Here is a 26,532-nt window from a genome sequence, read left to right as displayed (position 1 = left end):
TAAAAAGTTACATGATACATTGTACTTTAAGTAAAATACTGTAACAGCTGTTTTTAACACACTTTGCTAAAAAAATGTACAAAAGTATATTTGAAAATGAGTATATTGGAAGTATATTGAATTACATTGAACTAAAAGTGTACTTCATAAGCCTATTTTTTTAAAATACACTATATTGTACTTTTTTAAAGTATGATCAAAGTTTACCTTCAAACATTTGATGAAAGCATAATATTAATGTATTTTTAATATATTTTAAGTACGTACCTAAATCTGTTAGTATATTTACAGTATATTTAGACATTTCTCAGTATGTTTTAAGTAAAAAAAAAAAATATATATATATATATATATATATATATATTTTTTTTTTTTTTTTTTTTTGCACCAGGGTATGCATATTGTATTTTTCGGTACCACTTTAAAATAAGACAACCTTTATAAAGGGTTTATAAATGGTTTACAATTAGTTTATTAATGGTAGGTTGTAAATGCCTTAAAAATCATTAATAATCAGTTATAACACATACGTAGAAAGGGCAACAATGACCTGTTGTTTGCCAAATAGTGAACCCACAGCATCTATATTGTTGCCCTTTCTACGTATGTGTTATAACTGATTATTAATGATTTTTAAGGCATTTACAACCTAATTAGTAACCATTAATAAACTAATTGTAAACCATGTATAAACCCTTTATAAAGGTAGTCTTATTTTAAAGTGGTACCCATTTTTCTCACTGTGTGACATAAAATCAGAATAAACCTTTCCTGTTTTAGGTCAATTAAACTTTCCCATGATTTTGTTACACAAAGAAGCAGTGTGTTTCAGATGTGCCTCAAAATATGTCCACAGGTGTGTCTCTAATTAACCTATCAGAAGCTTCCACAGACATGACATCATCATATGGGCTGTCCCAAACTGTTCAAAGGCATAGTAATTTTAGTGTAGTGTAAAATTGTGACTGTGCAGAAAGTAATAAAAAAGCTCTCTCTCTCATTATTCTGGCATTTGGGAATTACTCATAATTTTAGTAATCCTAACTGACCTAAAACTGGAAAGATTTATTCTGATTTGTGTTAAAGTATAAGGGAAAATATAGCAATACTGTAGAAATGCTCTAGAATGATCTGGATTCAATTCTTTTGACATTTAATTTCATTTAAAGTTGTTTTGGAGGTTAAAGTGAGGTTAAAGTGAGGTAATGATGGTAAATAAATTTAATAAATGTATAAATAGAGCTTTTCTCATCCTCTTATACTGTATTAAGGGGTTTAGTCACATGACTGAACTTCAATCATTAAATAGTCTTTAATTTATCTCTTTCCAGGCAAAATTAATGTTATTTTCTGTACTGCTGTAATGCATCTGTGATAGTGTATAGATAGACCTTTAATATCCCTTTATATACGTACTTTTACTTTATTCATTCAGTGACATATATATATATATATATATATATATTCTTTTGTATTTATAGTTTTAAATGCTTTTTACACTAAGTAAGAGTATAATATATACATATTTTGATGCTTTAATTGAATTAGAAGCTGTGTCCAAACTTTTCACTGGTACTGTACATTGACTACTTTTAAGAGGATTTATTTAACTTGATTAAATGACTTAAAACGAGGAAAAACTGAGAAATGTCAGGTCTTTGGGGAATATACGGTTAATATAAATGTTATACTGTCAGAGTTTACTCACCAGGTTCAGAGAGATCAGCGTCTGGCTTCAGCTCGCTCCACCACGGCTTAAATTCCAGGTGAATCTGCCTCGTCTCCTCACCTTCATACAGATCACACCTGAAACCAGTTCATAAAACAGTCGTCTGAGATTCTGACTCTTTAAAAGATTCTCCAAGTATCTCAAACCCTAAAAACCTTCAACAATTAACTGATCTAATCTGACATCAATTAGAGAAACAGTGAGAAAAACGAAAACTGTGCATTTTAAATTGTGACTCGGAATCAGAATAAGATCAATTTTCCGTTATGGGTTGAATAGGGTTGAGTTTATACGATTTCTCTTATTTAATTTTACATTTTAATTCAATGTATTTTTTAAAGCACAATTTATAAAGTAATAAGAACTAAGTTGCTGTCCCTTGGATTTGAGGATTGCTGGTTTCAATCAAAGACCATGCTGCTTGTCCATCAGCAGCCGGAGTCTGAGCGAGGGTAAGAGTAGGGTAGTAAATGAATAGTGAAGTGATCTATCAGATTATGAAGGAACACATAAGGAATCATGTAGCGACTTAAAAACAGTGTTAAACTAAAATACTCTTATCTGGGGCTGGTAACTCTGATTAACTTATCCTGTACAACAGAGGGAACTCTCGCTCTTCCTGCTCTTCCTGCTTTTCCTGCGGTGGTCCTGATGAGTGCCAGTTCCATCATTATTGCGTCTTTAACAGTCTTTGCGACGACTGCACTTGAGGATACTTTCAAAGCTCTCTAAATTCTTCTTTTCCGATTGACTGATTTTCATTTCTTCTTAAAACACATTAAAAGGCAAGAAATTCAAGTAATTAACTCTTGATGAGTTCAGCACAGCTGTTAACTGAAAGCCTGAACTCCAGGTGACTCTACCTCATAAAACTGACTGAGAAAATCCAGCAGAGATGTGCAAAACTGATCATCTAAACAAGAGGAGCTACTTTTTTTTTAAAGAACGTAAAATATAAAACATATTCTGGTTTGTTTAACACTTTTTTGTTCACTAAATAATTCCACATGCTTTTATTTATACAGATTTGCAAAAACATAAGAGAGCATTTAAAAATGATGAGTTTCTTTGATTTTAGCAAATTAAAAACCTCTGGAATATAATCAAGAGGAAGATGGATGATCACAAACCATCAAACCACCAAACTGAACTGCTTGAATTTTTGCACCAGGAGTAAAGCAGCATAAAGTTATCCAAAAGCAGTGTGTAAGACTGGTGGAGGAGAACATGACGCCAAGATGCATGAAAAAAACTGTGATTAAAAACCAGGATTATTCCACCAAATATTGATTATTTCTGAACTCTTAAAACTTTATGAATATGAACTTGTTTTCTTTGCATTATTTGAGGTCTGAAAGCTCTGCATTTTTTTTTTGTTATTTCAGTCATTTCTCATTTTCTGCAATAATTTATAATAAATGCTCTAAATGACAATAAATATTTTTATGTTTGTAGTTTATAGAATAAAACAACAATGTTCATTTTACTCAAACATAAACCTATAAATAGCAAAATCAGTTTTAATCTAATGAAAAAACATGCTTTTTTATCTTTGATAAATATGACGGTGTACCCAAAGACGTACTCAAGTGTATTAAAGCCACAGTTTAATACGGTTTAAGCAGGAGTGACAGTGTTATGACAGACAAGGTAAAGGTCTATAACTGAACACACACACACGCACACACACACACACACACACACACACACACACACACACACACACAAACACTCTCCAGAGACCTCCCAGAACAGGAGCTACATAAAACACTGGAGGCCATTAGAAAGGGTAATTGCAGCCGTCACCTCGCCTTTTAGACAGCTTGGCAGCTAAAGCAGGAGCTGTCAGAGAGCGAGGGAACGCCAGGGAGGGTAATAATTCTATGACAGTTCACAAATAGAACAATCTGTGTGATTTTCTCCAGAAGAAGTAATGAAAGCATAAATCTGCCATTATCCTCAGTAAACGCAGAGCTCTGGAGCTGAACTCAGGTTCCCTGGAACGGCTTTATCGGTAAAAAACTCATGGATCAAATGTAGAATTAAGAATATGCATGCACGCACAAAAAAGCTTTTAGAGATATTAACCTCTATAGCACTACACCGACTCTATAGCACCTAACACTGCTGACTCAGGCATTCAGTTCTCATACACAATATGCATACAAAAAAGCATGACCAATAGAATGGCACACTCTAGAGCAGCTGCATAGAAGCCTATGGACACTATAACTTTAACCAGGGCCATGTGAAAAGATGAAAGATGAAGATCAGTATTATCCGGTTAGCGGAGAGCGGTACGGTGTTTGCTAGCTCTGGGCTGAAAGATGAAATGTAAAGAGCAGTATTATCCAGTTAGTGGTGTTTGTTAGCTCTGCTACTCACTGATTGGGCTGAAAGATGTACTGTACAGAGCGTTATTATCCAGTTAGTGGTGTTTGTTAGCTCTGCTACTCACTGATTGAGCTGAAAGTTGTAACGTAGAGATGGGGATTATCTGGTTAGTGGTGTTTGTTAGCTCTGCTACTCACTGATTGAGCTGAAAGATGTAACGTAGAGAGTGGGATTATCTGGTTAGTGGTGTTTGTTAGCTTTGCTACTCTCTGATTGCTTGATTTAGTGCTCTTTTCAGCTCAATCAGATCTTCACAGCAATGGTCAATGCCTTTCCAAAACAGTAAAAGATGCAGAAAAGAGGGCAAACTTCCACTTAATTTCAGAAAAGGTGTTAAAAGTGTATCTATCTACAAACTTTTACATGTAAAGTATTGGTAAATCACTACACTGATATGCTATACTGTAGAAATACACAATTACACTTACAGATAGTGATCAGCACAAAATATGGTGGTCTCAGCATTCAAGCGGCTGCTTCTCCGCATAGCAGGAGTTGAATTTTCTGGATCTTCTAAATCAATAACATCTGACAGCTCCTCCTGTTTGAAGAGAACGAGAAAAATAAAAACTCAAATAATTGAAAATAAAACATTATAAAAAAAAGAGAGCTAAAAAAAATAATAATAATAAAAATAAAGAAACAAAAAGTAAAAAGGTAAAAAGACAGCTAAAACAAACCAAAATAAAACATATTATATACGACCAAAACTACAAATAAATAAATAAATAAATAATCATCTCTAACAGTGGCAGGCTGTCTGAAGTTGGTTTTAGAGAATTGGAGTTTAAAATTATTTTGTGACCGGAGTTTTAGAGTTTCCTGTAGTGAATTCCAGCGCATGCTGCTCTGTAGCTACAAGCAGATTTGACCAGATCACTAAAAACTCTCGGTACCTGAAGTCTGATACAATCACTGGAGCCATTTTGATGAGTTGTGTTATTTTTAATAAGTATTAGTGTGATGTATGGTGGAATTTGGCCAGAAAGTGCTTTAAAAGTAAAAATAAGCTAATGTGTTTCTCAACAGGTTGTCTGCAGCAGCTAGTAAAAGAAAATACTGAGGAGAACGAGTGGATTAGGAAAAGCACCGTGTCTACATCAACCCTCTATGAATGGGGTGAATGGAGCTAAAAGCTAAAAACTTTAGTTAATAAAAATTCTACTTCATAAAGTAGAATTATTTTACTACAAAAAAAACTAAGAAAGCGTGCCTGTATATTTTAGTTTAAAGAGAACAGGTTTTACACTGTAAAGCTCCAGCATTACTGCTACTCTAAGCTGATTGGTTGGCGAGCTGATCTTGGAGATGCAGGCAGAGCATGTTTAAAAGGTTCAAAATGATAAAAATAATGTCTGCAGTACTGAAACATTTGATAGAAGGGTGTGTTGAGGACATAATTACATATTTTAGTATAAAACTGATCAGACTGATAATTTATAAACTCTGATTTCACTCAGCTGCTTCATATGAACTCGTTCGTGTTGGACTCACTTTAAGTGCGTATTCTCCTCTGTTAAAATTCTCTGGTTTGGCATCACTAGTTCTCAGGTGTGTTCTCGTGACAAAACGTGTTTCTGGAGGTGTGAACAGCACAATGACTGAAGAATTGTGAAAAGTGAAAAGTTGTGTAGAGTGAACATGGCATTACCTGCAGTCTGGAGAAGACTCCGGTCCTCAGGTTCCCAAACCCGTATTTCTGCAGCTTTTTCAGGTCGTCCTCTGAAGATTCTACATACGGCTCCTGCTCTACCTGCCAATCAAAATCCTCCTCTTCATCTTCATCCTCATCCTCATCCTCATCTGCCTCGCTTCTGCCGCTCGTGCCTCAAACGATAGGAGAAGAAGAAGAGAATGTGAATGTGAAATCTCCTTGGTCAGTGTAACATTTATCAGTTTCCTCGGACTCGGGTCAGGGTCTGTTTTTAATGCTATTTTTATTTTATATATAGAATCTCAATATAGCCAATAAACAAATCAAACTTTTTATTATTATTATTATTTTTTTTAAGTTTCACAAGTAAAAAGGTTATAATCATGCTGCTCTCCACTTGTCCGCATTAGGCACGCAGCTTTATTAAATAACAGGTCTAAGCTTCTTCAGTGTTGCATTGTTAATTAACATCCTTCTGAACAGATTTCGCTCATTTAAAACAGCCTGAAAATGTTTTTAAAACGCTTTATTATTTTATAATCCTTCCTTTCAAATAATATTTTTAGTTCTAAGTGCATTTTATATGTGAGCCCCAGAACTGCCTGATTATAAAATGTATTCTAAAACCAGTTAAAAGCGAATGCAGTAGAAGATTGAAAAGTATAAGTTTGAGGGTAAATTGCCATACCTACGTCCTCCACCAGGGGTTTAGCGGATCTACATCCCTTAGGAGCCAGAAGACTCGTCAGCATCTGAAGACCCTCGAAGTCCTGACCCGCCGTCTCCTTGGGAACGCGCATCGTAAACAGTCCTGAAACACGAGAACACATGGATAACATTAACAAAAACGTCAACAAACGTAAAATGTTCGGTGCGAATCCTGTTCATGCAGCTTGCCATCAGCTGCCGGAGCCCTGGGAGAGCACAGTTGGTCTTGCTCTCTCTCTGGGTGGGTACAGTACAGTAGATGGCACTCTCTCTTTACCCTCATCACTCCTAGGGTGATGTTGATCAGCACAAGGCTGCGTCTGTGAGCTGATGTATCAGAACCGAGTCACCGTCTTTCTATAAAAAGCTCAATTTTTAACCACCATATGCATGTGAGTGAACCTGAAAATTTATGTGGATATTTCAAGTTATTTTCACAATAATGATACTCTTGGCGATATGACAAAAGTTAATGATTTAGAACTAGGGGTGTGCCATATCGTATCGTACACAATAATGTTGCCAACATTTTTTAATATAGTGAACGATAGATACTATACCCTGAAATATGGCGCCATATCACTCACCCCTAATTATCACATCGGGGTTCTACTTTTTTACTGTTTTTATCAAAAGAAAAATTCACACTGTTCTCATTTCCCGTTATATATCTACTAGAGACAGATTATATCTGTACAGTAGTGGTGGGCGACATGTCTCTAAACTAATATCACGATATTTCAGGGTATTTTTGTGATAACGATATACTTGGCGATATAGGAAAACTAAAATAATTTATTAATTTCAGGAATATAGTATAATAGTATAACAGTATAATCATAATGTGGCAAAATAAATAATATAGCATAAAATAATATAATGCAAATAATATTGCAGAATATTTAGTGCATGCATATAAACTGCAAACTAAAACAATTATACAATAAATACACCTAAAGCTTCACAGTAAATAATAGACTACTTTTAAGACAGAACAGCGGGTCAACCCGAGTAGGATGGGTTCCTCGGACTGAGTCTTGGTTCCTTCCAAGGTTTCTTCCTCTTAAAGGGAGTGTTTCCTTGCCACTGTGTCACCATAAAATTGGCATCTCTGTGGTGCTGCTCATAAGAGGCGTGGACCTGTTTTTCCTGTAAAGCGGCTTTGTGACAACCTTTGTTGTAAAAAGCGCTATATAAATAAAATTGAATTGAATTGAATTGAACAGCCCTATTATCACAATATGCATTTTTAATATCATGATATTTCTGTGTCACGATATATTGTATATGATATAATATTGCCCACCCTTACTGTCAAGTATCATTTATTTTACTTTAATCCTGGATATATGGAGACATATGAAGTGCATTATTACTATTATTAGTATCATGATATTCTGGATCATTGACTTCTACTGTTACAAATCTTTGTAAAAAGTTTTTTTTATTTCAGTGTTTTTTTTTTTTTCATATCGCCAAGCGTATCATTGTCACGAAAATACCATAAAATAATGCACTCCAAATATCTCCATATATCCAGGATTAAAGTAAAATAAATGATAGTGGACAGATATAATCTGTCTCTAGTAGATATATAATGGGAAATAAGAACAGTGTGAATTTTTCTTTTGATAAAAACAGCAAAAAAGTAGAACCCTGATGTGATAATTAGGGGTGGGTGATCTGGTACGATATTTTAGGGCAGGGGTGTCCAAACTTTTTTTGTTGGGGGCCAGAAGGAGAAATATATTTGAAGTCACGGGCCACAGACTCTATAATAAAACAAATAATGAAAAATACCACTTTAAATAATACTTTTTCCTGATTATTTCATTTACACACTATTTTACTTGACTAACTATCTTTATCTTTGACAGTGTTGTGTAAACTAAGATTTTTCAAATTTATGTTTAATTTCATGATGTCTCTTAATATTAAACTCCTTAATTACGGCAACTTTTAGACTCTTTGGCCCGTTTTTCTGCGCTACAAATGTGCACCCTCTCCACTTTTAGACTCTTTTTCCCCGTTTTCAGCGCTAGAAATGCGCACTCTCTCCGCTTTTAGACTCTTTGGCCTGTTTTTCTGCGCTAGAAATGCGCACTCTCTCCGCTTTTAGACTCTTTGGCCCGTTTTTCTGCGCTAGAAATGCGCACTCTCTCCACTTTTAGACTCTTTTACCCCGTTTTCAGCGCTACAAATGTGCACCCTCTCCACTTTTAGACTCTTTTTCCCCGTTTTCAGCGCTAGAAATGCGCACTCTCTCCGCTTTTAGACTCTTTGGCCTGTTTTTCTGCGCTAGAAATGCGCACTCTCTCCGCTTTTAGACTCTTTGGCCTGTTTTTCTGCGCTAGAAATGCGCACTCTCTCCGCTTTTAGTCTCTTTGGCCCGTTTCTGACACCTAGCGTTCAAACGTTGAATCTCACATTATAAAAACCTGCTTAACAGCGGGCCAACTTTCATTCTATTTCTAAAATACCTCGCGGGCCGCTCCAAAAAAGGAAACGGGACGCAAATGGCCCGCGGGCCGTAGTTTGGACACACCTGTTTTAGGATATAATATCATTTACAATATTCAAAAATGTTGGTAATATTATTGTGTATGATACGATATGACACATCCCTAATGTGCAGTAATGACATGTGATCTACATCTTTCACTAAAAACCCAAAATCACCCACAGGACTCTCTAAAAACTACAATTACACAACCTGAACATCACTGAAACAGTAACATACTGAGGCAATTAAGACAAAAAGACTGTTGCAGGATTAAAAATATAAAATAAACGTTTAAGGACCGCTCTGTTCTGCTTATCTAAAAAATGTAGTACGCGGTTACGCTGATAATTACTCCGGCCGAGGCCGAGGTCCCTTAACGAGACATCTGAATGATTTATAATTACTTGTGTAAACAGGAAAGGCAATTAGCAGCTCTTTATGAGGGGCTGTATCTGAATAATTCACAGTGCGGAGAGAGGAATAAGAGCAGTGAGAGTCTATAGCAGCGCTGCGTAATTAAAACCACTAACAGACACATCATTACCCACCCGTCAGACCCGTCGCACTGACGCTACAGCACACCCTCCCGTCAGAGAGACAGATAAATGATTAATAATCCTGATAAAGACAAGAGGACAGACAGGAGAAAGAGTTCAGAGTTTAGAGGAATCATCTCTTCAGTCCTGACACAAACCATTCATTAAAAACGTCCGAGAGCATCACTCAAACCACTAAATAAAAAAATAAAAAAATGTGTCCTTGCTCTAAAATCCTCTTGTTCTTGTTGTTTGTGAAATACAGCAGGTCTCTCTGAGTTGTTTATGATGTTTATGATGAAACTTCCTCAACCTCTTCCTCATTCTCTGCAGCAGCTAGTAAAAGAAAATATTCAGAAAAACGAGTCGATCAGGAAAAGCACCGTGTCTACATCAACCCGTGAATTAGTATTCATGGCCCCGCCCACCTCGGCTCGGGACCGCCCACAGACAGAGGTGAAGCCGGGCAGCGACGCAGTCTTGTCAGATAGGACTGCTCGCTGGCAGGTTAACTTACTCTGAACTCAGGGTTACGGCCACTTTTCTCATGCAAACGGATCCAGTTGATTTTGAAGTGCAAATTATTCGCAGAGCTCTCCGTCCTGAACGAGTAATTAGACCCAGATTAGACGTTTTTTTTAGTTTCTCCTCGAACGTTACCGTTTTTCCTCGCAGTCAGTGTTATACCTAAACAATATTTTAAAGCCACACATTTAAAATATCCCACATCGTGGATCAGCCTTTTAAAGTATGCCTAACTTTAAAACAGTTGTTGTGCAGTTTTGTGGTGTTCCTGGGCATAAGACTTTAATGAACATTAAAGAGGAATTCCACAGAATTGCAGGGTTGTCTTTATAACAAAGATTACAAAATTATCAGAAATAAATAAATAAATAATAAATAAATAATTATATTATTAAAATAATATTTTAGGATTTCCAAGAGTCATTGGATGCATGGATGGAACCCACGTTCCAATTAAAGCACCTGCCTTAAATGAAGGGGATTATGTAAACACAAAATCCTTCCACAGCATTAATATACAAGTACTGATCATAAATTTACTACTTTAAAAAAAATAAAGGACTAATATTTAACACATTACACAAACTTATTTTCTCCTCCATTAATGATTCCATGAGTGATGGGCCTCCCACTGTTGTGTGAAAGTGCCAGCTCCTCTGCCTGGGTAAAAGGTGGCGGTGGTGGTACCCCTCCTGATTTTCTTACCTCGGCCTTTTTCCTATTAGCTACAAAACCAGAATCAACTGTAGGGCAAACTAAGCTTGATAAAAGTAACAATATTAGGCAGTTGTGTACAAGTCATACCACTGTGGACTGTGGACTGTTTTTTATATTTCATTTTCACTTGCTGCCATGTGCGTTTAATCCCACTTGGACTACACCTAAATTAATTAAAAAAAGAAGAAAAGTGTACAAATTAAGACAAATAAAAATGTTTAAATAATAATAACGACTAAACAATTACATTAAACAACAATTAAAATATTTTCCATGTTTTTTGACTAAGTGCATTGTTGTGAGTTTTTTATTTTTATGTTAACTCACGCATTGACTCTGTCAGCTATTTTTGCCCAAACTGACTCCCTTTGCTTTGCTGCTTTTATGTCTGAATATGATTTCACACTATGATTTAATACTTTGTATACGCAGATATTAATATTTCCTGCTCAATGGGGGTGAAATATGATGCCTTGTTCTTTCCCTCATTCATTTTCATGGTCAATCCCTGTTTCAGCGCTCCGTTGAGAATGTCTGTTTGTAGGTAGCCGTGAACGCGCTTCAGCTGAGTTTAACCTAATCAGAGTTGAGTAACCTAACTCTGATCAGCTGATGTGGAACTGAAAACTCGGAGTATGACGCGGTGAGGTAAGTCAACTCGGAGTTCAGGGTTAGGTTTGGAGTTTGTTGAACCAGCTTTCTGGAATCCCCCACTGGTGTTGCAGTGCTGTTAGCCAATCAGAGACGATATGTTTGCATGTATGAATATTCATGAGCTAGATAATTCTCTACGATACTTCACAATGTGAAATCACGATACGCTTCTCACTATAATATATATAAATATAAATATATTGTGGCGGCTCTGGGTTGTGTGTGTGGCTGCCTGTAGGCATGGTTCTGTTCTCCTGTGTGCGAGGATGACAGGGGTGGGGCATCTCCCTTGGGAGGGGTTATGCAGAGAGGGTGGGCACCACTCTGGATCTGCCATCTGGGAGACACACAGCTGGGTTGGTGGCCTTTGGGCTGTTTGAGCTCTGTGGTTATGGTTTTAGCTCTCCTAGTCTTGTTAAAGACTGTAAGTGAGTGGCAAGCCTGTTCAATAAAGGAGCTGTTGAGCATTCAGCATGAGTCTCACGGGTCTTCCTTCCTCTTCCACGCCACATTTGGTGTCAGAAGTGACCCTGCTGGAAGATATTGAGCTGCTGGCAGGGGAAATCGAACGGCTGAGGAGGAAGACAGCGGACAAGCCTCCGGGATGGCGGGCTTGACGGCTCAACCCCGCCTTACCCCCTACGACGGCAGCGCTGACTGGACAGCCTTCGAGGCTCAGCTTGAGATCGTGGCGGGCGGTGCGGGCTGGACGGACGCCGAGACGGCAGCCAACCTCTGCCTGGCGCTGCGGGGCGACGCGCTGAGGGTACTGATCGCTGCGAGCTGCCTGAACTGGCGCGGGCGCTGAGAACACGTTTCACCAAAATGCTAGTGGCGGACAGACGCCGACAGCAGGGAGAGACACTGGGCGTGCTGGCATCGGAGATGGCCCTGCTAAGCTTACCCAACGTTTCCGCGAGCGGCCCAGAGGAGGCTCGCGTTGGATCACTTTCTGCGCGCCCTCGAGCCGAGCGAGCTGCGCATACACGTGAGGCTGGCCGACCCACAGACCCTGGAGTCCGCGGTGGAGGTGGCGGAGCGGTCCGAACTCATCCTCTCAAGCCATCCTGGACCGTGGGGGGCGTCGCCGGTTGCCCGTGATTCGCAGAGGTGGGGTCGGAGCCGGTCTGATGCTCAACTGGAGTGCTGGCGCTGCGGGGGGCGTGGCCACAAGCGAGCGCACTGCAGCCGGCCGGGAAACGGAGCCGGGACCACCCAGTGAGGGTTACGGTGGCCCCAGGAATGCTATGCTTACCCTCGGGATCTGATTCCGGAACTGCCGGACTCAGCGGCTATTTCCTGAAATGCACATTGAATGGAGTGACGGTGAACGCGCTGGTGGACACGGGCTCGTCAGTCTCACTGATACGGCCCGAGCTAGCGACGGAGGTAGCGGCCGAGTTTGTGACTGACAACAGCCAGCGCATCGCTCTCTCTTCAGTCACCGGGGATCCTATAGGTCTCCTAGGATTAACGGAGTTGACGATTGATGTCGGCAAGGGGCCCTTTCAACAACAGTTCTGGGTAGGACGCATCAACGACCCGTGCATTCTGGGCAAGGACCTGCTCTCACGCGTCGGAGCTATCATTGACTGTGCACGGGGCTCGGTGCTGGTGACTGGACTCCCCGTAGAGATACGCGACGAGTTAGGGGTAAGTGAACTGGTGGGAGGGAATGTGTGTGATTCGGTGTGTGATACGGTAGAGGGTCCGCTGGATGCGGGGTTGAGTGTAGATCCGAGGAGATGCTGGAGCGCAGTTGTGTGGGTTTATCTGGTCCCCAACAACTCCGTTTGCGCGAACTGATCGGCCGTTTTCGCACGAGTTTCGCTGTGTCTGAGCGCGAGTGTACTAAAACTAGCCTTGCGGTTCATTCGATAAACACGGGTGATGCCCAGCCCATCAGGCTGAGGCCGCACCGTCTGGCGTTAACAAAGCGCGTAGCGGCGGAGCAGTTAGTCCGCGAGATGGCGAGTACGGGCATTATTGAGCCTTCGAGCAGCCCGTGGTCGGCCCCGGTGGTCCTTGCGAAAAAGAAGGATGGAAATTGGCGCTTTTGCGTGGATTATCGGCGACTTAACGCTGTCATGAAGCTTGACTCCTACCCGCTCCCCAGGATCGACGATACGCTGGACCAGCTGTCTGGCTCAGCCTGGTTCAGCTCATTAGACCTGAGGAGCGGATATTGGCAGGTGCCCCTCGCGGCGGGGGATAGGGAGAAAACCGCTTTCTCGCTCGGCTCAGCCCTATGGCATTTCACGGTGCTTCCGTTCGGATAGTGTAACTCGCCGGCTACTTTTGAGCGTCTTATGGAGCGTGTTTTATGCGGGGTTCCGCGGTCGTGCTGCGTCGTTTATTTGGATGATGTCTTGGCGCACGGAACCGACTTCGACTCACCTTGAAATGGTGCTCGGCGCGATTCAGGCGGCTAACCTGAAGCTCAATCCGGCAAAGTGTAATCTGCTAAGGCAGCACGTGAGCTTCCTGGGCCATGTAGTGAGCGGTGCTGGCGTGGAAACCGATCCCAAAAAGACGGAGGCGGTCCGTGACTGGCCCACGCCGCGAGACGCTAAAATGGTTCGCAGCTTCGTGGGGCTCGCCTCGTATTACAGGCGGTTTATTAGGGGGTTCGCGGATGTGGCAGCGCCGCTTCATGCTCTGACTAAGCCTAGTGTGAAATTCCGCTGGTCTGATGAGGCGGAGCGGGCATTCGAGGAGCTAAAAAGCCGCCTGTGCAATGCTCCGATTCTAGCGTATCCGAAGGTGTCTGAGAGTTTCATTGTGGATACTGATGCGAGCGACCACGGCCTCGGAGCAGTCCTGTCGCAGGTTCAAGACGGCTCCGAGCGCGTAATAGCGTACTATAGCCGCCCCCTGGACAAGGCGGAGCGCAACTATTGCGTAACGCGCCGGGAACTACTCGCAGTGGTCAAAAGCCTAAAACATTTCCGAGCGTACGTGTATGGGGTGCCCTTTCTGCTGCGCACTGACCACGCCTCGCTACAGTGGCTCATGCGTTTCCGCGAGCCCGAGGGCCAACTCGCGCGCTGGTTATCTAGACTCCAGTAGTTTCGTTTTGAGGTGGTGCACCGCCCGGGCCGTGGCCACAGTAACGCGGATGCTTTGTCGCGCCGGCCGTGTGTGGCCGACGACTGCAAACATTGTGCTCGTGCTGAGGAGAAATCTGCTGAGACCGCACGCTGTGCTGCAATCTCCGGGGATGTTACTGGCGCTGTCGGGGTGGCTCAGGTGTCCGTAGAGCAGCTCCGCGATGCGCAACGGGCGGATCGCGAATTATTGTGGGCAGTACACGCGCTCAGTGCAAACGTCACACCGTCGTGGGGGGAGGTGGTGCCGCTGCGCCCGATTGCTAAGGCGTTGCGCTCCAACTGGGCTAGTTTTAGTTTGTCCGACGGCGTGCTGTGCCATACCTGGGAGGATCCGGCGAATGGGCAGCGCGTGTTTCAGGTGGTGGTACCGCGGGCGCTTAGGGGATCGGTCCTACGGGGAGTTCATGGGTCACCTGGGGCTGGGCACTTTGGTGTCACCAAGACTGTGAAGCGCCTGAGGCAACGCTTCTATTGGCCTGGGTGTAGAACCGACATGGAACTCTTCGTGCACTGCTGTGACGTGTGCACTGCCAAGAAGGGCCCCTCGAGGGCGCCCCACGCCCCACTTCACCCTTACCAGTGCGGCAGCCCGATGGAGCGGGTGGCTGTGGACGTGCTGGGCCCCTTTCCGGTGACGGACTCTGGAAATCGCTTTGTTCTGGTGGCGATGGACTATTTCACGAAGTGGCCAGAGGCCTACGCGGTGCCGGACCAAGGGGCGGTCACTACTGCGGATATCCTGGTGCGGGAGTTCTTTTGCAGATTCGGGGTTCCGGAAGAACTACACAGCGACCAGGGGAGAAATTTCGAGTCGGAGGTCATGGCGGAGGTCTGCCGCATCCTGGGAATCCATAAGACCAGGACGACGCCCCTTCATCCGCAGAGTGACGGACTGGTGGAACGTTTTAACCGCACGCTGGTGGTGCAGTTGGCCATGGTGTCGGACAAGAACCAGCGTGACTGGGACAGGCACCTGCCGGTAGTGCTGCTGGCCTGTCGCTCTGCTGTGCAGGAGACGACGAGATTCACGCCGGCTCTGCTTATGTTCGGGCGCGAACTGAGGACGCCGGTCTCCCTGGCTTTTGGGGCGCCTCCTGACGGGGGCGGGTACGCTTCGGACACGGCCACTTTTGTCTCGGACCTTATGTCTTCGCTGGAATTAGCACACCGTCTAGCGCGCTCCAACCAGTCTGCTGCCGGACAGAAGCAGAAGCGTGCGTACGACACGCGCTGCTTTGGGGACCCGTTGGCGGTGGGGGTGAGGGTTTGGCTATATAACCCTCAGCGGAAGAAGGGACTGTGCCCGAAGCTCCAGTCGGCCTGGGTGGGTCCATGCTTGGTGCTGTCCAGGCTGAGGGAGGTGGTGTTTAAGATCCGGTGGGGCAGACGCACTATGATTGTGCACCGTGATAGGCTGGCCCCCTATAGGCCGAGACTGTCGGACACTGTGGACAGTGGTGCGGAGCCTGCCGGCCTTGCACTCGTGCCTGACCTGAACTCTGGCTCTTCGGAGCCGCTGGCAGGCGGTGCCGTGCCCGGCCCCTCCAGGCTGCCGCGGGCACGGAGGCCGCCCGCCCGCCTTAATGACTTTGTTTGCGACTGATTGTAAAAAAAAAAAATTAAAAAAATGTTCTGTTGTACACGGAACGCAGCTGGGTTGGTGGCCTTTGGGCTGTTTGAGCTCTGTGGGGTATGGTTTTAGCTCTCCTAGTCTTGTTAAAGACTGTAAGTGAGTTGCAAGCCTGTTCAATAAAGGAGCTGTTGAGCATTCAGCATGAGTCTCACGGGTCTTCCTTCCTCTTCCACGCCACAATATATATATTTATATTTATTTGTTCTCATGTTATTCTAAACCTAAGCTCAGTTTTCTCTTGTCTTTTTATCGCTCTATCAGACCCGAGGCCAAACGTATTACAGCTTCATCACTTTAGCTCGGTGATCCAGGATTAGTTCCTGCTTTTTTAAATCGCTCTGAGAACAAGCGTATCGGGTTAGACCTGATCTTACATTATCTCTCACTCTGAGCTCAGAGCACTACTTCACCCTGGATTATTCTGATCCTCAGCCGGGCTCACCGTCGGCTAATCACATCAGCACGGGTCATTCTGGGTATAAAAACCAATATCTAAAATTAATTCCCTTCTTCTGCTTTATGATCTGAGAAAACTCCAGCATCCAGCATCCATTACACTGCAGTCAGAGAGCAGCAAAGCAGGAAACGTCCTATTAAATCCTATTTAAATCCTATTTAAAGCAACAACTGCAGTAATTCAGAGTACAGTAAACATATATATTACTCATTATGCCCTTTATGATAATTGTTTTGGTTTGGACAATATGTTGCCCTAGAAATATTTGAGATAAACAACATCATTGTTGATTTATTTAGTTATTTATTGGACATATTATTTATTCCACTGTTATAATGACAATATAATAAAATAACAATACAATTACCCCCTTTTAAAGGACTACAAACTTCGTACATTGTGGATATATTCTGTTCTACCCATTACAGGTAAGAATTATTCATATTTTACCCTCATATTGATGTTTGATTTATTTTATGTACATATTTTTATTAATTTACACTTTTTTTTACCCATTTCTATTTACCATTTAATCTTATTACAATTGCAAGATCATTAGTAAATAATGAAGGAATAAGCCAACGCACCAGTTTATTCACATTAAACAAGGTTATAATTTACCTTTATTGTACAATAAGTTCACAATGTAATTATTGTGACAGGTCTGTAAACACACTTTCTCCAAAAAAATGAGCTATTGTTATACATAAAATAGTACAGAAACCAGCACATGCCTCCTTTGATACATGTGAAGGCAGACTCCGCCTCTTTTTGAACTGCTGCTGATGCTGTAGCATTGCCAAATAGCATCACAGCGCTAACGCTCGGAGGAAAGCAGCGCAGCGACTCGGTTCTGATACATCAGCTCACAGATGCAGCCTTGTGCTTATCCACATCACCCTAGGAGTGATGAGGGGAAAGAGAGAGCAACATCTACTGTACTGTACCCACCCAGAGAGAGCAAGACCAACTGTGCTCTCTCAGGGCTCTGGCCGCTGATGGCAAACTGCATGACTGGGATTTAAACCAGCGATCTCCCAATTATTTATGCAGCATGATCTGATTTAGATGGTCTTACCTTTATCAATGTCAAACGAGGCCTTTTCCCTTCCATCCTGCACTATCCTCCCAGGCAGAGTCAACCTACAACACCAATAAACCAGCAAAGCAATTGTTAATATACATATATACCTATTAGTTAATATACTATAAATATTATACTGTAACTATTAGTTCATATACTGTTGTTAATATGCATGTATACCTATTTATGTAAAAGTGCTCAATTACCGCTCAATTGATTTTTAGTGCTTTTAAACACAGCCAGACCCTGTTAATTAATGAGGATACAGGCCACTGACTGCTGTATGAATCAGACGTCTCGTAATGCTAATCATGGCACTCGTTCAATGATAAAAGTCCCGCCCTTCAGCTAAAAAACAGCCAATCAGAGAGAGAGAGAAAGACAGACAGACGGCACGAGCAAAAGAGAGAAAGCGAGAGGGACAGACGGACGGCACAGGCGAAAGAGAGAGACATGAAGAAAGATGGCACAAGAGAAAAAGCAAGAGAGAGACAGACAGATGGCACGAGAGAAAGAGCGGGAGAGAGAGAGAGAGAGAGAGAGACAAACAGATGGCACGAGCGAAAAAGAATGAGAGTCAGAGAGAGAGAGAGACAGAGAGAGACAGACCGACAGACAGTGTGAGTTAATGAGAGAGAGAGAGAGAGAGAGAGAGTGAGGGAGAGAGACAGATGGCGCAAGCAAAAGTGAGAGAGAGAGACACAGACAGACGGCATGAGAAAAAGAGCGTGAAAGAGAGAGAGAGAGAGAGAGAGAGAGAGAGAGAGAGACAGACAGAAGGTGCGAGTGAAAAAGAAAAAGAGAGAGTGAGAGACAGTACGAGCGCCTAACCCTGCGTTCACAGTTGTGGACAGTTTGAATGATCTGTGTTTCTGTGCTCTCTTTCTGATTGTGAGCTCCAGCTTCCAGTCAGAGCTAAACTTCAGAGCAGGCTCTGGGCTGAGTCAGTAGCGAGATGCTAATAGCAGCAGTGCTACAGCTACACTTTCCGGGTTACGTTCATTGGTTCCACCGGTCTTCTATAAACTGCTGGTGTAACGTGTATCCTGCACGCGTTTATGTGAACTGTACCGTGACGGTTTGCAAAAAATGCACGTACCATTACACCCCTAGCCTGTATTGTACAGTAGTTTCTCAAAGGCGATAAAGTTGAATCTAATCTAATTCTTCTAATGTTCTTCAGCAAAAGGTCACTCACCTGAGAAAATAAGGCTTGGCGTAGAACTTGAAGTCTTCCCCATCAATGTAAACATCAAACTCAGACGTCCGGGTGTACGGCACTCGGATAACCAGCGTGAGATAATCCGGGTCCTGACTCAGCTCAAACGCCGGGGTGATCATCCTGCCCGTCCAGAATTACTCCACAATCAGGATCCTGAAATAACGAAATATAATAACGATTTACTCATTAAAACCAACATCAAAATAGTCATAAACAGACACAGGCTTTACTGTCTCTAGGTATATATGATATCTCAAATAACACTAAGGATCCTATCTAACACTCTACCAACACTGCCTGGTTTAAACAGCAGCAGATCTTCTGAATATACAGTGAGTCCAAGAAGTATTTGATCCCTTGCTGATTTTCTTCGTTGGCCCACTAATAAAGACATGATCATTCTATACTTTTAATGGTAGATGTATTCTTACATGGAGAGACAGAATATTAAAAAGAAAATCCAGAAAATAATCCAGAATATATATTAACTGATTTGTATTTCATGGAGTGAAATAAGTATTTGATCCCTTAGTATTCATTAGCAGTTCTGGCTTTTACAGACCAGTTAGACACTCCCAATCAACTTGTTACCTGACCTGAAGCCACCTGTTCTCACTAATCCCTTGTGTGAAAAACACCTGTCCACAGAATCAGACAGATCACACAGATTTCAAGTCTCCAACATGGGTAAAACCAAAGAGCTGTCACAGGACCTCAGAGTCAGAATTGTTGACCTTCACAAAGCTGGAATGGGCTACAAAAAGATTAGTAAGGTGTTGGATGTGAAAGTAACAACTATTGGTGCAATTATCAGAAAGTTTAAAGAGTATAACATGACAATCAACAGACCTCGGCCCGGTGCTCCAAAGAAGATTTCGCCTCGTGGGGTGGCAATGATGCTGAGGACGGTCAGAAATCGTCCTGCAACCACTCGGCAGGAGTTAGCAAATGACCTGAAGGCAGCTGGGACCACAGTTTGCAAGGAAACAATTGGCAACACTTTGCGCAACAATGGATTCACATCCTGCAGTGCCCGAAAGGTACCCCTGCTGAAGAGAGCACATGTGGAGGCGCGCCAATGATCATTTGAAAGATGAACCAAGTTATTGGGAGAAGGTTTTGTGGTCAGACGAGACCAAAATTGAACTTTTTGGCCTCAACTCCACCCGCCATGTGTGGAGGAAGAAAAATGCTGCCTATGACCCCAAGAACACTGTGCCCACCGTCAAGCATGGAGGTGGAAGCATAATGTTTTGGGGGTGTTTCTCTGCCAAGGGTACAGGGCTACTTCACTGCATCACTGGGAAGATGGATGGAGCCATGTACCGCACAATCCTGAGGGACAACCTCCTCCCCTCTGCCAGGGATCTGAAAATGGGCCGTGGTTGGGTCTTCCAACATGATAACGACCCTAAACATACAGCAAAGGATTGGCTCAAGAAAAATCACATTAAGGTCATGGAGTGGCCCAGCCAGTCGCCAGACCTCAATCCGATCGAAAATCTATGGAGGGAGCTGAAGGTCAGAGTTGCCAAGCGACAGCCCACCAACCTTCATGATTTAGAGAGGATCTGCAAAGAAGAGTGGGCCAAAATTCCCCCTGGTGTGTGTGCTAAACCTGTGGTTAACTACAACAAACGTCTCACCGCTGTGCTTGCAAACAAAGGCTTTGCCACTAAGTATTGAGTGTGTTTGGCAAGAGGGATCAAATACTTATTTTCCTCATTGAAATACAAATTAATTAAAATATATTCTTTAAAATTATATTCTGGATTTTTGTCTTGATATTCTGTCTCTCCAAGTTAGAATATATCTACCATTAAAAGTGCAGAAGGATAGTGTCTTTATTAGTGGGCAAACAAAGAAAATCAGCAAGGGATCAAATACTTCTTGGACTCACTGTATCTACACTGATGGGCGTGGTGTTCTGGAAATAAGGTGTGTTCACAGGAGCTCCACTGACTGAATACAACCTAGACAGATGCAAACAAGACGTCAGACGTTCATCGCTATCTCGGTAACACGGGCGTTGTGCCGAGCCGAGCGTACACCCCCACTTATTACACACACATGAACACACAGCAGCACAAACCCAACTTTTACATCAACAATAAACAGAATAGTAAATAAAATAACATTGCTGTTCCCGTAAATGAGCTGCTGGAGCTCCTTCACAGCGTCAACCAGCAGCTCAGTTTCCTCTGCTGAGAAGAGTTTGTTGAACACGTCCAGGTAGCTGCACCGTTACAATAGCAATCCACCAAAGTCAGAGCTCACCTGATCTTCTCTTGAAGGGAATGATGAGCAAGTGACACTAATTGGTTTATTTCACGTTACGCCTAAAATTAACCACACCCATGATTCATTAAGAGAATTAGTACATGCCTTTTTCTTTGCGTTTCAAGCTACACAAGGTGTACTTTTCCCATTGTTACAATAGCAAAGACACACTGACACTCCCTAAATCAAGCTGCTCGGTGCACAAATAACTGCTCACGTAAAGATTACTAAAACATTATAGCCTATTAGTACTTAAACTGTTGTTTAGAAAGACAAAAGTTTACAGTTTATTTGTTTGTACTTAATTTTTGAAACTTATATTTATATGTAATATAACTTCTACAAAGCATTTTCTTGGTTGAAATTGTATATTCTTGAAATATGCATGTAGGCTATATTGCCGACCCCTAAGTCTTAAAGCGCCGATATGTGACTGTAACTCACAGTTACTATTAGTCTATTTTATACTGTCTTATACAGAAGAACAGAGTTTTTTTTACTGGTTTAGGAACAGATCCAGGCAGCTGTAGCTGAACTCTGGCCCACTTTAAACCTGATACTCCCAAACAGCTTTAATACAGTTTATAACTTTGTGGCCTTGTGGCCGATACTCTAAACACTGTGCAGCTTCACTGAGCATCAAAAGAACAGGCCAGTTGTGGGTGTGAGTTTGGTAGTTTTTGTTTGGGTTTGGTAGTTGTTGGTACTGTTTAATTGTTCTTAATATGTTTTGTAGTTATTAGTAGGGTTTGGTAGTTGTTGATATAGCTTTATAGTTGCTGGTACTGTTTAATTGTTGTTAATCTAATTTTGTGGTTGTTGGTAGGGTTTGTTTGTTGTTGGTACGAGTTTGGCAGTTTTTGGTACGAGTTTGGCAGTTGTTGGTACGAGTTCGGTAGTTGTTGGTACGAGTTTGGTAGTTGCTGGTACGAGTTTGGTAGTTGTTGGTACGAGTTTGGCAGTTGTTGGTACGAGTTTGGTAGTTGCTGGTACGAGTTTGGTAGTTGTTGGTACGAGTTTGGCAGTTTTTGGTACGAGTTTGGCAGTTTTTGGTATGAGTTTGGCAGTTTTTGGTATGAGTTTGGTAGTTGTTGGTACAAGTTTGGTAGTTGTTGGTACGAGTTTGGTAGTGGTTGGTACAAGTTTGGCAGTTTTTGGTACAAGTTTGGCAGTTTTTGGTACGAGTTTGGCAGTTTTTGGTATGAGTTTGGCAGTTTTTGGTATGAGTTTGGTAGTGGTTGGTACGAGTTTGGTAGTGGTTGGTACGAGTTTGGTAGTGGTTGGTACGAGTTTGGTAGTGGTTGGTACGAGTTTGGTAGTGGTTGGTACGAGTTTGGCAGTTTTTGGTACGAGTTTGGTAGTGGTTGGTATGAGTTTGTAGTTGTTGGTACGAGTTCGGTAGTTGTTGGTACGAGTTTGGCAGTTGTTGGTACGAGTTCGGTAGTTGTTGGTACAAGTTTGGCAGTTGTTGGTACGAGTTTGGTAGTTGTTGGTATGAGTTCGGTAGTTGTTGGTATGAGTTCGGTAGTTGTTGGTACGAGTTTGGCAGTTTTTGGTACGAGTTTGGTAGTTGTTGGTATGAGTTCGGTAGTTGTTGGTACGAGTTCGGTAGTTGTTGGTAGGGTTTGTTTGTTGTTGGTATGAGTTTAGTAGTTGTTGGTATGATTTTGGTAGTTGTTGGTGTGAGTTTGGTAGTTGTTGGTACAAATTTGGTAGTTGTTGGTACAAATTTGGTAGTTGCTGTTATGAGATTGGTAGTTGTTAGTACTTTTTAATTATTGTTAATATGATTTTGTAGATGTAGGTAGGCTTTGGTAGTTTTTGGTATGAGTTTAGTAATTGTTTGTATGTTTTGGTAGTTTTTGGTACGGTTTGGTAGTCATTGCTAGGCGTTTGAAAGTTGTTGGTATGGGTTTGGTAAGCGTGTGTGTGGTTCAGTTTACAGTTTATTTATTGATGGTATGAGTTTGGTAGTTGTCAGTACTGTCCTTAAAGAGCACTGCTTAAAGTCCAGCTATGTTAAGTCACACAATTCAATCTCGGTATTATTATATAGAATTCTGTTTTGCTTTATCTAATTACGCCTCTTGCATTGATGCACTAATTATACCACAGTATGTCTTTACGTCTTTTCTAGCTGCTGAGCCCTGTACTGAACCCACCCACCCTTGAGTGTGGAATATGGAGCTAGACCAGTGTTTATTTCCTCTATTAAAGCTCTCTATTAAACTCAGAAACTACTTTCAAAAAGTAGTTCAAAAGTAGATCAAAACTACTTTGAAATATTATAATAAAGTAAAAAAAAAATGCTTTATCTGGCAGGCCCAAAACAAAATAGTATTATTACTGTCTCCCTCCCACACTTATAGATGAATAACAGCATTTAAAAAGATATAGTTTAATCCTGATGAATCACAGACATTTATATGAAAAATATATATACATTCCTGAACATGATAAAAAGTGTTCTGAATCACAAAGGCTCAGCTACTGTGTTATTGTCTGGTTTATGATCTATTCTGATGGATAACAATTCATTTCAATTAGTGTTCAGTGCAACAAAACAATTGAAAAAATAAACTACATGATGTTTATTGTAATTAATGCAGAGTCTGAAAGGAATTGAAAGGAATTTTACTTATACTTGTAGGAAAATGAACTAACAAAATATCATGTAAAATTTGTCTATTATATGGTTTATTATTAGTATCGTCAAAATTGCAAAAATAATCGCGATAGTGTTTTTGGTCAGTATCGCTCACCCCTAATTCTGCATCGCTCAACCCCTAAATCGGTTCTGCAATGTTTTATAAGGCAGTAACGCAGTAAATAAAGTCTTTATTATATTATAAACTCAGCGGTTTGTTCATTAATCTCCAGAAACAGCAGATATTAATAATATTTTAACTGTACTGTTCTGTTATTTAGCAGCTGCTGAGTAAACAGTGAGTTCTGCTGCTCTGTATTAAAACCTGTTAGTATCAAACAGCAGTAGCCGCGGGTTTATATATCTGTATTTAATATAAATCTGAATAAAAGCCCGTAAATACAGTAAATATGAGTATCTTACCTATGTTTCTGTTTATCTCTCTCTGTAGAAACACTCAGCACATGCTCCAGCTCTGCTCCACACAGCCTCCATACTGTACCGTAATACCGCTAATAAACACGACTCACAATATATCCTCACATCATTACAGGACCTTTAACTTACTGATATTAATATAACTATACTTATTTACTCATTTACATCAAACAATGCATTTACAGTATTAAAATAATTGAAAACTTTAGAAATTGGAAAAATACATAAAAAATAAAAGAAATACACACTTTAAATAAATACATTTAATATAGATGAATAATATTATATATAATATAATATAATACAATAAAATATGAATGACCATAAACAAATAACATATAAAAAGCAAATAATTTATCAGGTTTAAAATAAAGAATAAATAATAAAAAAAAAAAATAGTACAATTGAATGATAAAATAAAATAATAGAAATTACAAGAAATTGTAAAATGAATATTAATAAACTAAGGTTATAAGAAAATTAAAAATAGGAAAAACTATAATAATAATAATAATAATAATAATAATAATAATAATAATAATAATAATAATAATAATAATAATAATAATAAATACATGCTTTCAATAAATAAATTAAATATAGATTAATAAAATATATATGAAAAATAGGGAAATCTACATAAAATGACCATAAAAAATTAACACACACAAAGTAAAGAATTTATCAAATTTAAAATAAAGAATAAATAAATTAAATATATACTAAAAGTAAATGATATAATACAATTATAAAAGTGATAAGAAATAGTAAAATCCATAATAATTAACTAATCTTATAATAAATGAAATAATCAAGTCAAGTCAAGAGGCTTTTATTGTCATTACATCTAAGTACAGTGTAATGAAATTACGTTTCTTCTGAACCATGGTGCACCATGGAACAACAAACAATAGACAACATAATAATAAATACAAAAGATGAGACAATACAAAAAATAAAAAGATGAGAAAAAAATATAATAAATAATAATAATAATAATAATAATAATAATAATAATAATAATAATAATAATAATAATAATAATAACAATAACAATAATAGTAGTAAAATTATAATGAAGGAAACAAATACTTTAGGAAGAAATGAAGGTCAGGCAATCCGAAAAGAAGAATTTCAAAAACTTTGAAAGTATCCTCAAGTGCAGTCCTCGCAAAAAACATGAAAAACGTTATAATGATGAAATTGGCACTCATCAGGACTTTAACAAATTAAGTTAAAAAAAAAATTAGAATTTATTGTGTAGGCACTTGTTTTTCAGGTATTACGGTAAGGAGTTGAGGCTCCTCCTCCGGAGGCTGGTTTAGTGTGGATGCTCCTCCTCCTCCTCCTCCTGCACTACAGCAGCAGCAGCAGCAGCGCCTCCGCTCCGCCGCCGCGTTCCCCGCTCCCCGCTCCCCTCGCTCCCCGCTCCGCCGCGCTCTCTCCCCGGACTCCTCCATGCGGCGGAGCGCGCCTGGCCCGGTCCGGCCCGGTTCCCCAGCATGAGGATCCGCTGCAGGGTGGCGGTGCTCGCGGCCAGCCTCGGACTTTTCCTACTTCTCTACTTTCTCGGGGGGAACGGAGCGGACGAGCCCCCGCTCCGAGAAGTTCCGGAGGACAGGGACGAGTTTCCAGCTTCTTCTGCCCAGAGAGAGAAGATCTCCCCGGCCAAGCAGCTCCGCGGAGACCCGCCCCAGCAGAAGAAGCTCCGCCAGAACCCAAAAGAACCCGAGATAACAGCCAGCAGATCCAGCAACCAGAACCCGAAACTGAGGTACAGCATTCCCCCTACATTACTCACGAGATGGGTCAGTTCCAGGATTACACTGACCCTGCAAACTCTTCAGCTTGGGGTTTTTGTTGCATTAAATGCATCGAATCTGCATTTTGCTGCATGCATGCTTAGTTTTTAGCTCTATTTATTCTCATTCGGGTTGATGCACAGTCCTTATCCATAACATGCTCAAACTATAGACTGATCAAAACCCCCTTTGGACCAAAAGCACTGGTCTAATTCTGCATTCTAAAGGAAAACAATCTTCTGATGCATTTAATGCACACAAATAAATGCAACATCCATTTTCTATGTATTGCACATTAGATGATTCAGTTCAAGGAGTCTGCAATGACCACCAAAGCTAGACTTACAATGACAGTACAGCCAACTTGTACAGCTTGAGATTTTGTTTTTTGTTGCATTAAATCCATTAACTGTATTTTGCTGCATTAATGCTTAGTTTT

The 26,532-nt window shown here is 41.1% G+C and overlaps 2 protein-coding genes across 2 annotated transcripts in view; one reads left to right on the top strand and one right to left on the bottom strand.

Annotated features, from left to right (window-relative positions):
• The window catches only part of shq1 (SHQ1, H/ACA ribonucleoprotein assembly factor), a 117,718-nt gene extending 93,361 nt beyond the window's left edge, over nt 1–24,357 (bottom strand). Inside the window, exons 1-7 of the mRNA XM_022662737.2 lie at nt 24,277–24,357; nt 18,903–19,079; nt 17,699–17,763; nt 6,466–6,588; nt 5,775–5,950; nt 4,552–4,664; nt 1,709–1,806 (exon numbers count right to left, since the gene is read on the bottom strand). Coding sequence (XP_022518458.2) covers nt 1,709–1,806; nt 4,552–4,664; nt 5,775–5,950; nt 6,466–6,588; nt 17,699–17,763; nt 18,903–19,045 — 718 coding nt within the window. The 5' untranslated portion in view covers nt 19,046–19,079; nt 24,277–24,357. The remainder of the gene's footprint in view (nt 1–1,708; nt 1,807–4,551; nt 4,665–5,774; nt 5,951–6,465; nt 6,589–17,698; nt 17,764–18,902; nt 19,080–24,276) is intronic.
• Nucleotides 24,358–25,651: 1,294 nt separating this feature from the next.
• gxylt2 (glucoside xylosyltransferase 2) overlaps nt 25,652–26,532 on the top strand; it is a 42,410-nt gene continuing 41,529 nt past the window's right edge. The window contains exon 1 of the mRNA XM_022662734.2: nt 25,652–26,065. Within this exon, the coding sequence (XP_022518455.2) occupies nt 25,794–26,065 (272 nt within the window). The 5' untranslated portion in view covers nt 25,652–25,793. The remainder of the gene's footprint in view (nt 26,066–26,532) is intronic.

This window comes from Astyanax mexicanus, chromosome 5 (assembly GCF_023375975.1).
Source record: "Astyanax mexicanus isolate ESR-SI-001 chromosome 5, AstMex3_surface, whole genome shotgun sequence".
NCBI lineage: Eukaryota > Metazoa > Chordata > Actinopteri > Characiformes > Acestrorhamphidae > Astyanax > Astyanax mexicanus.
Note: the sequence above shows the minus strand (reverse complement) of the source record. Positions and strands in the feature narration are given on the sequence as shown.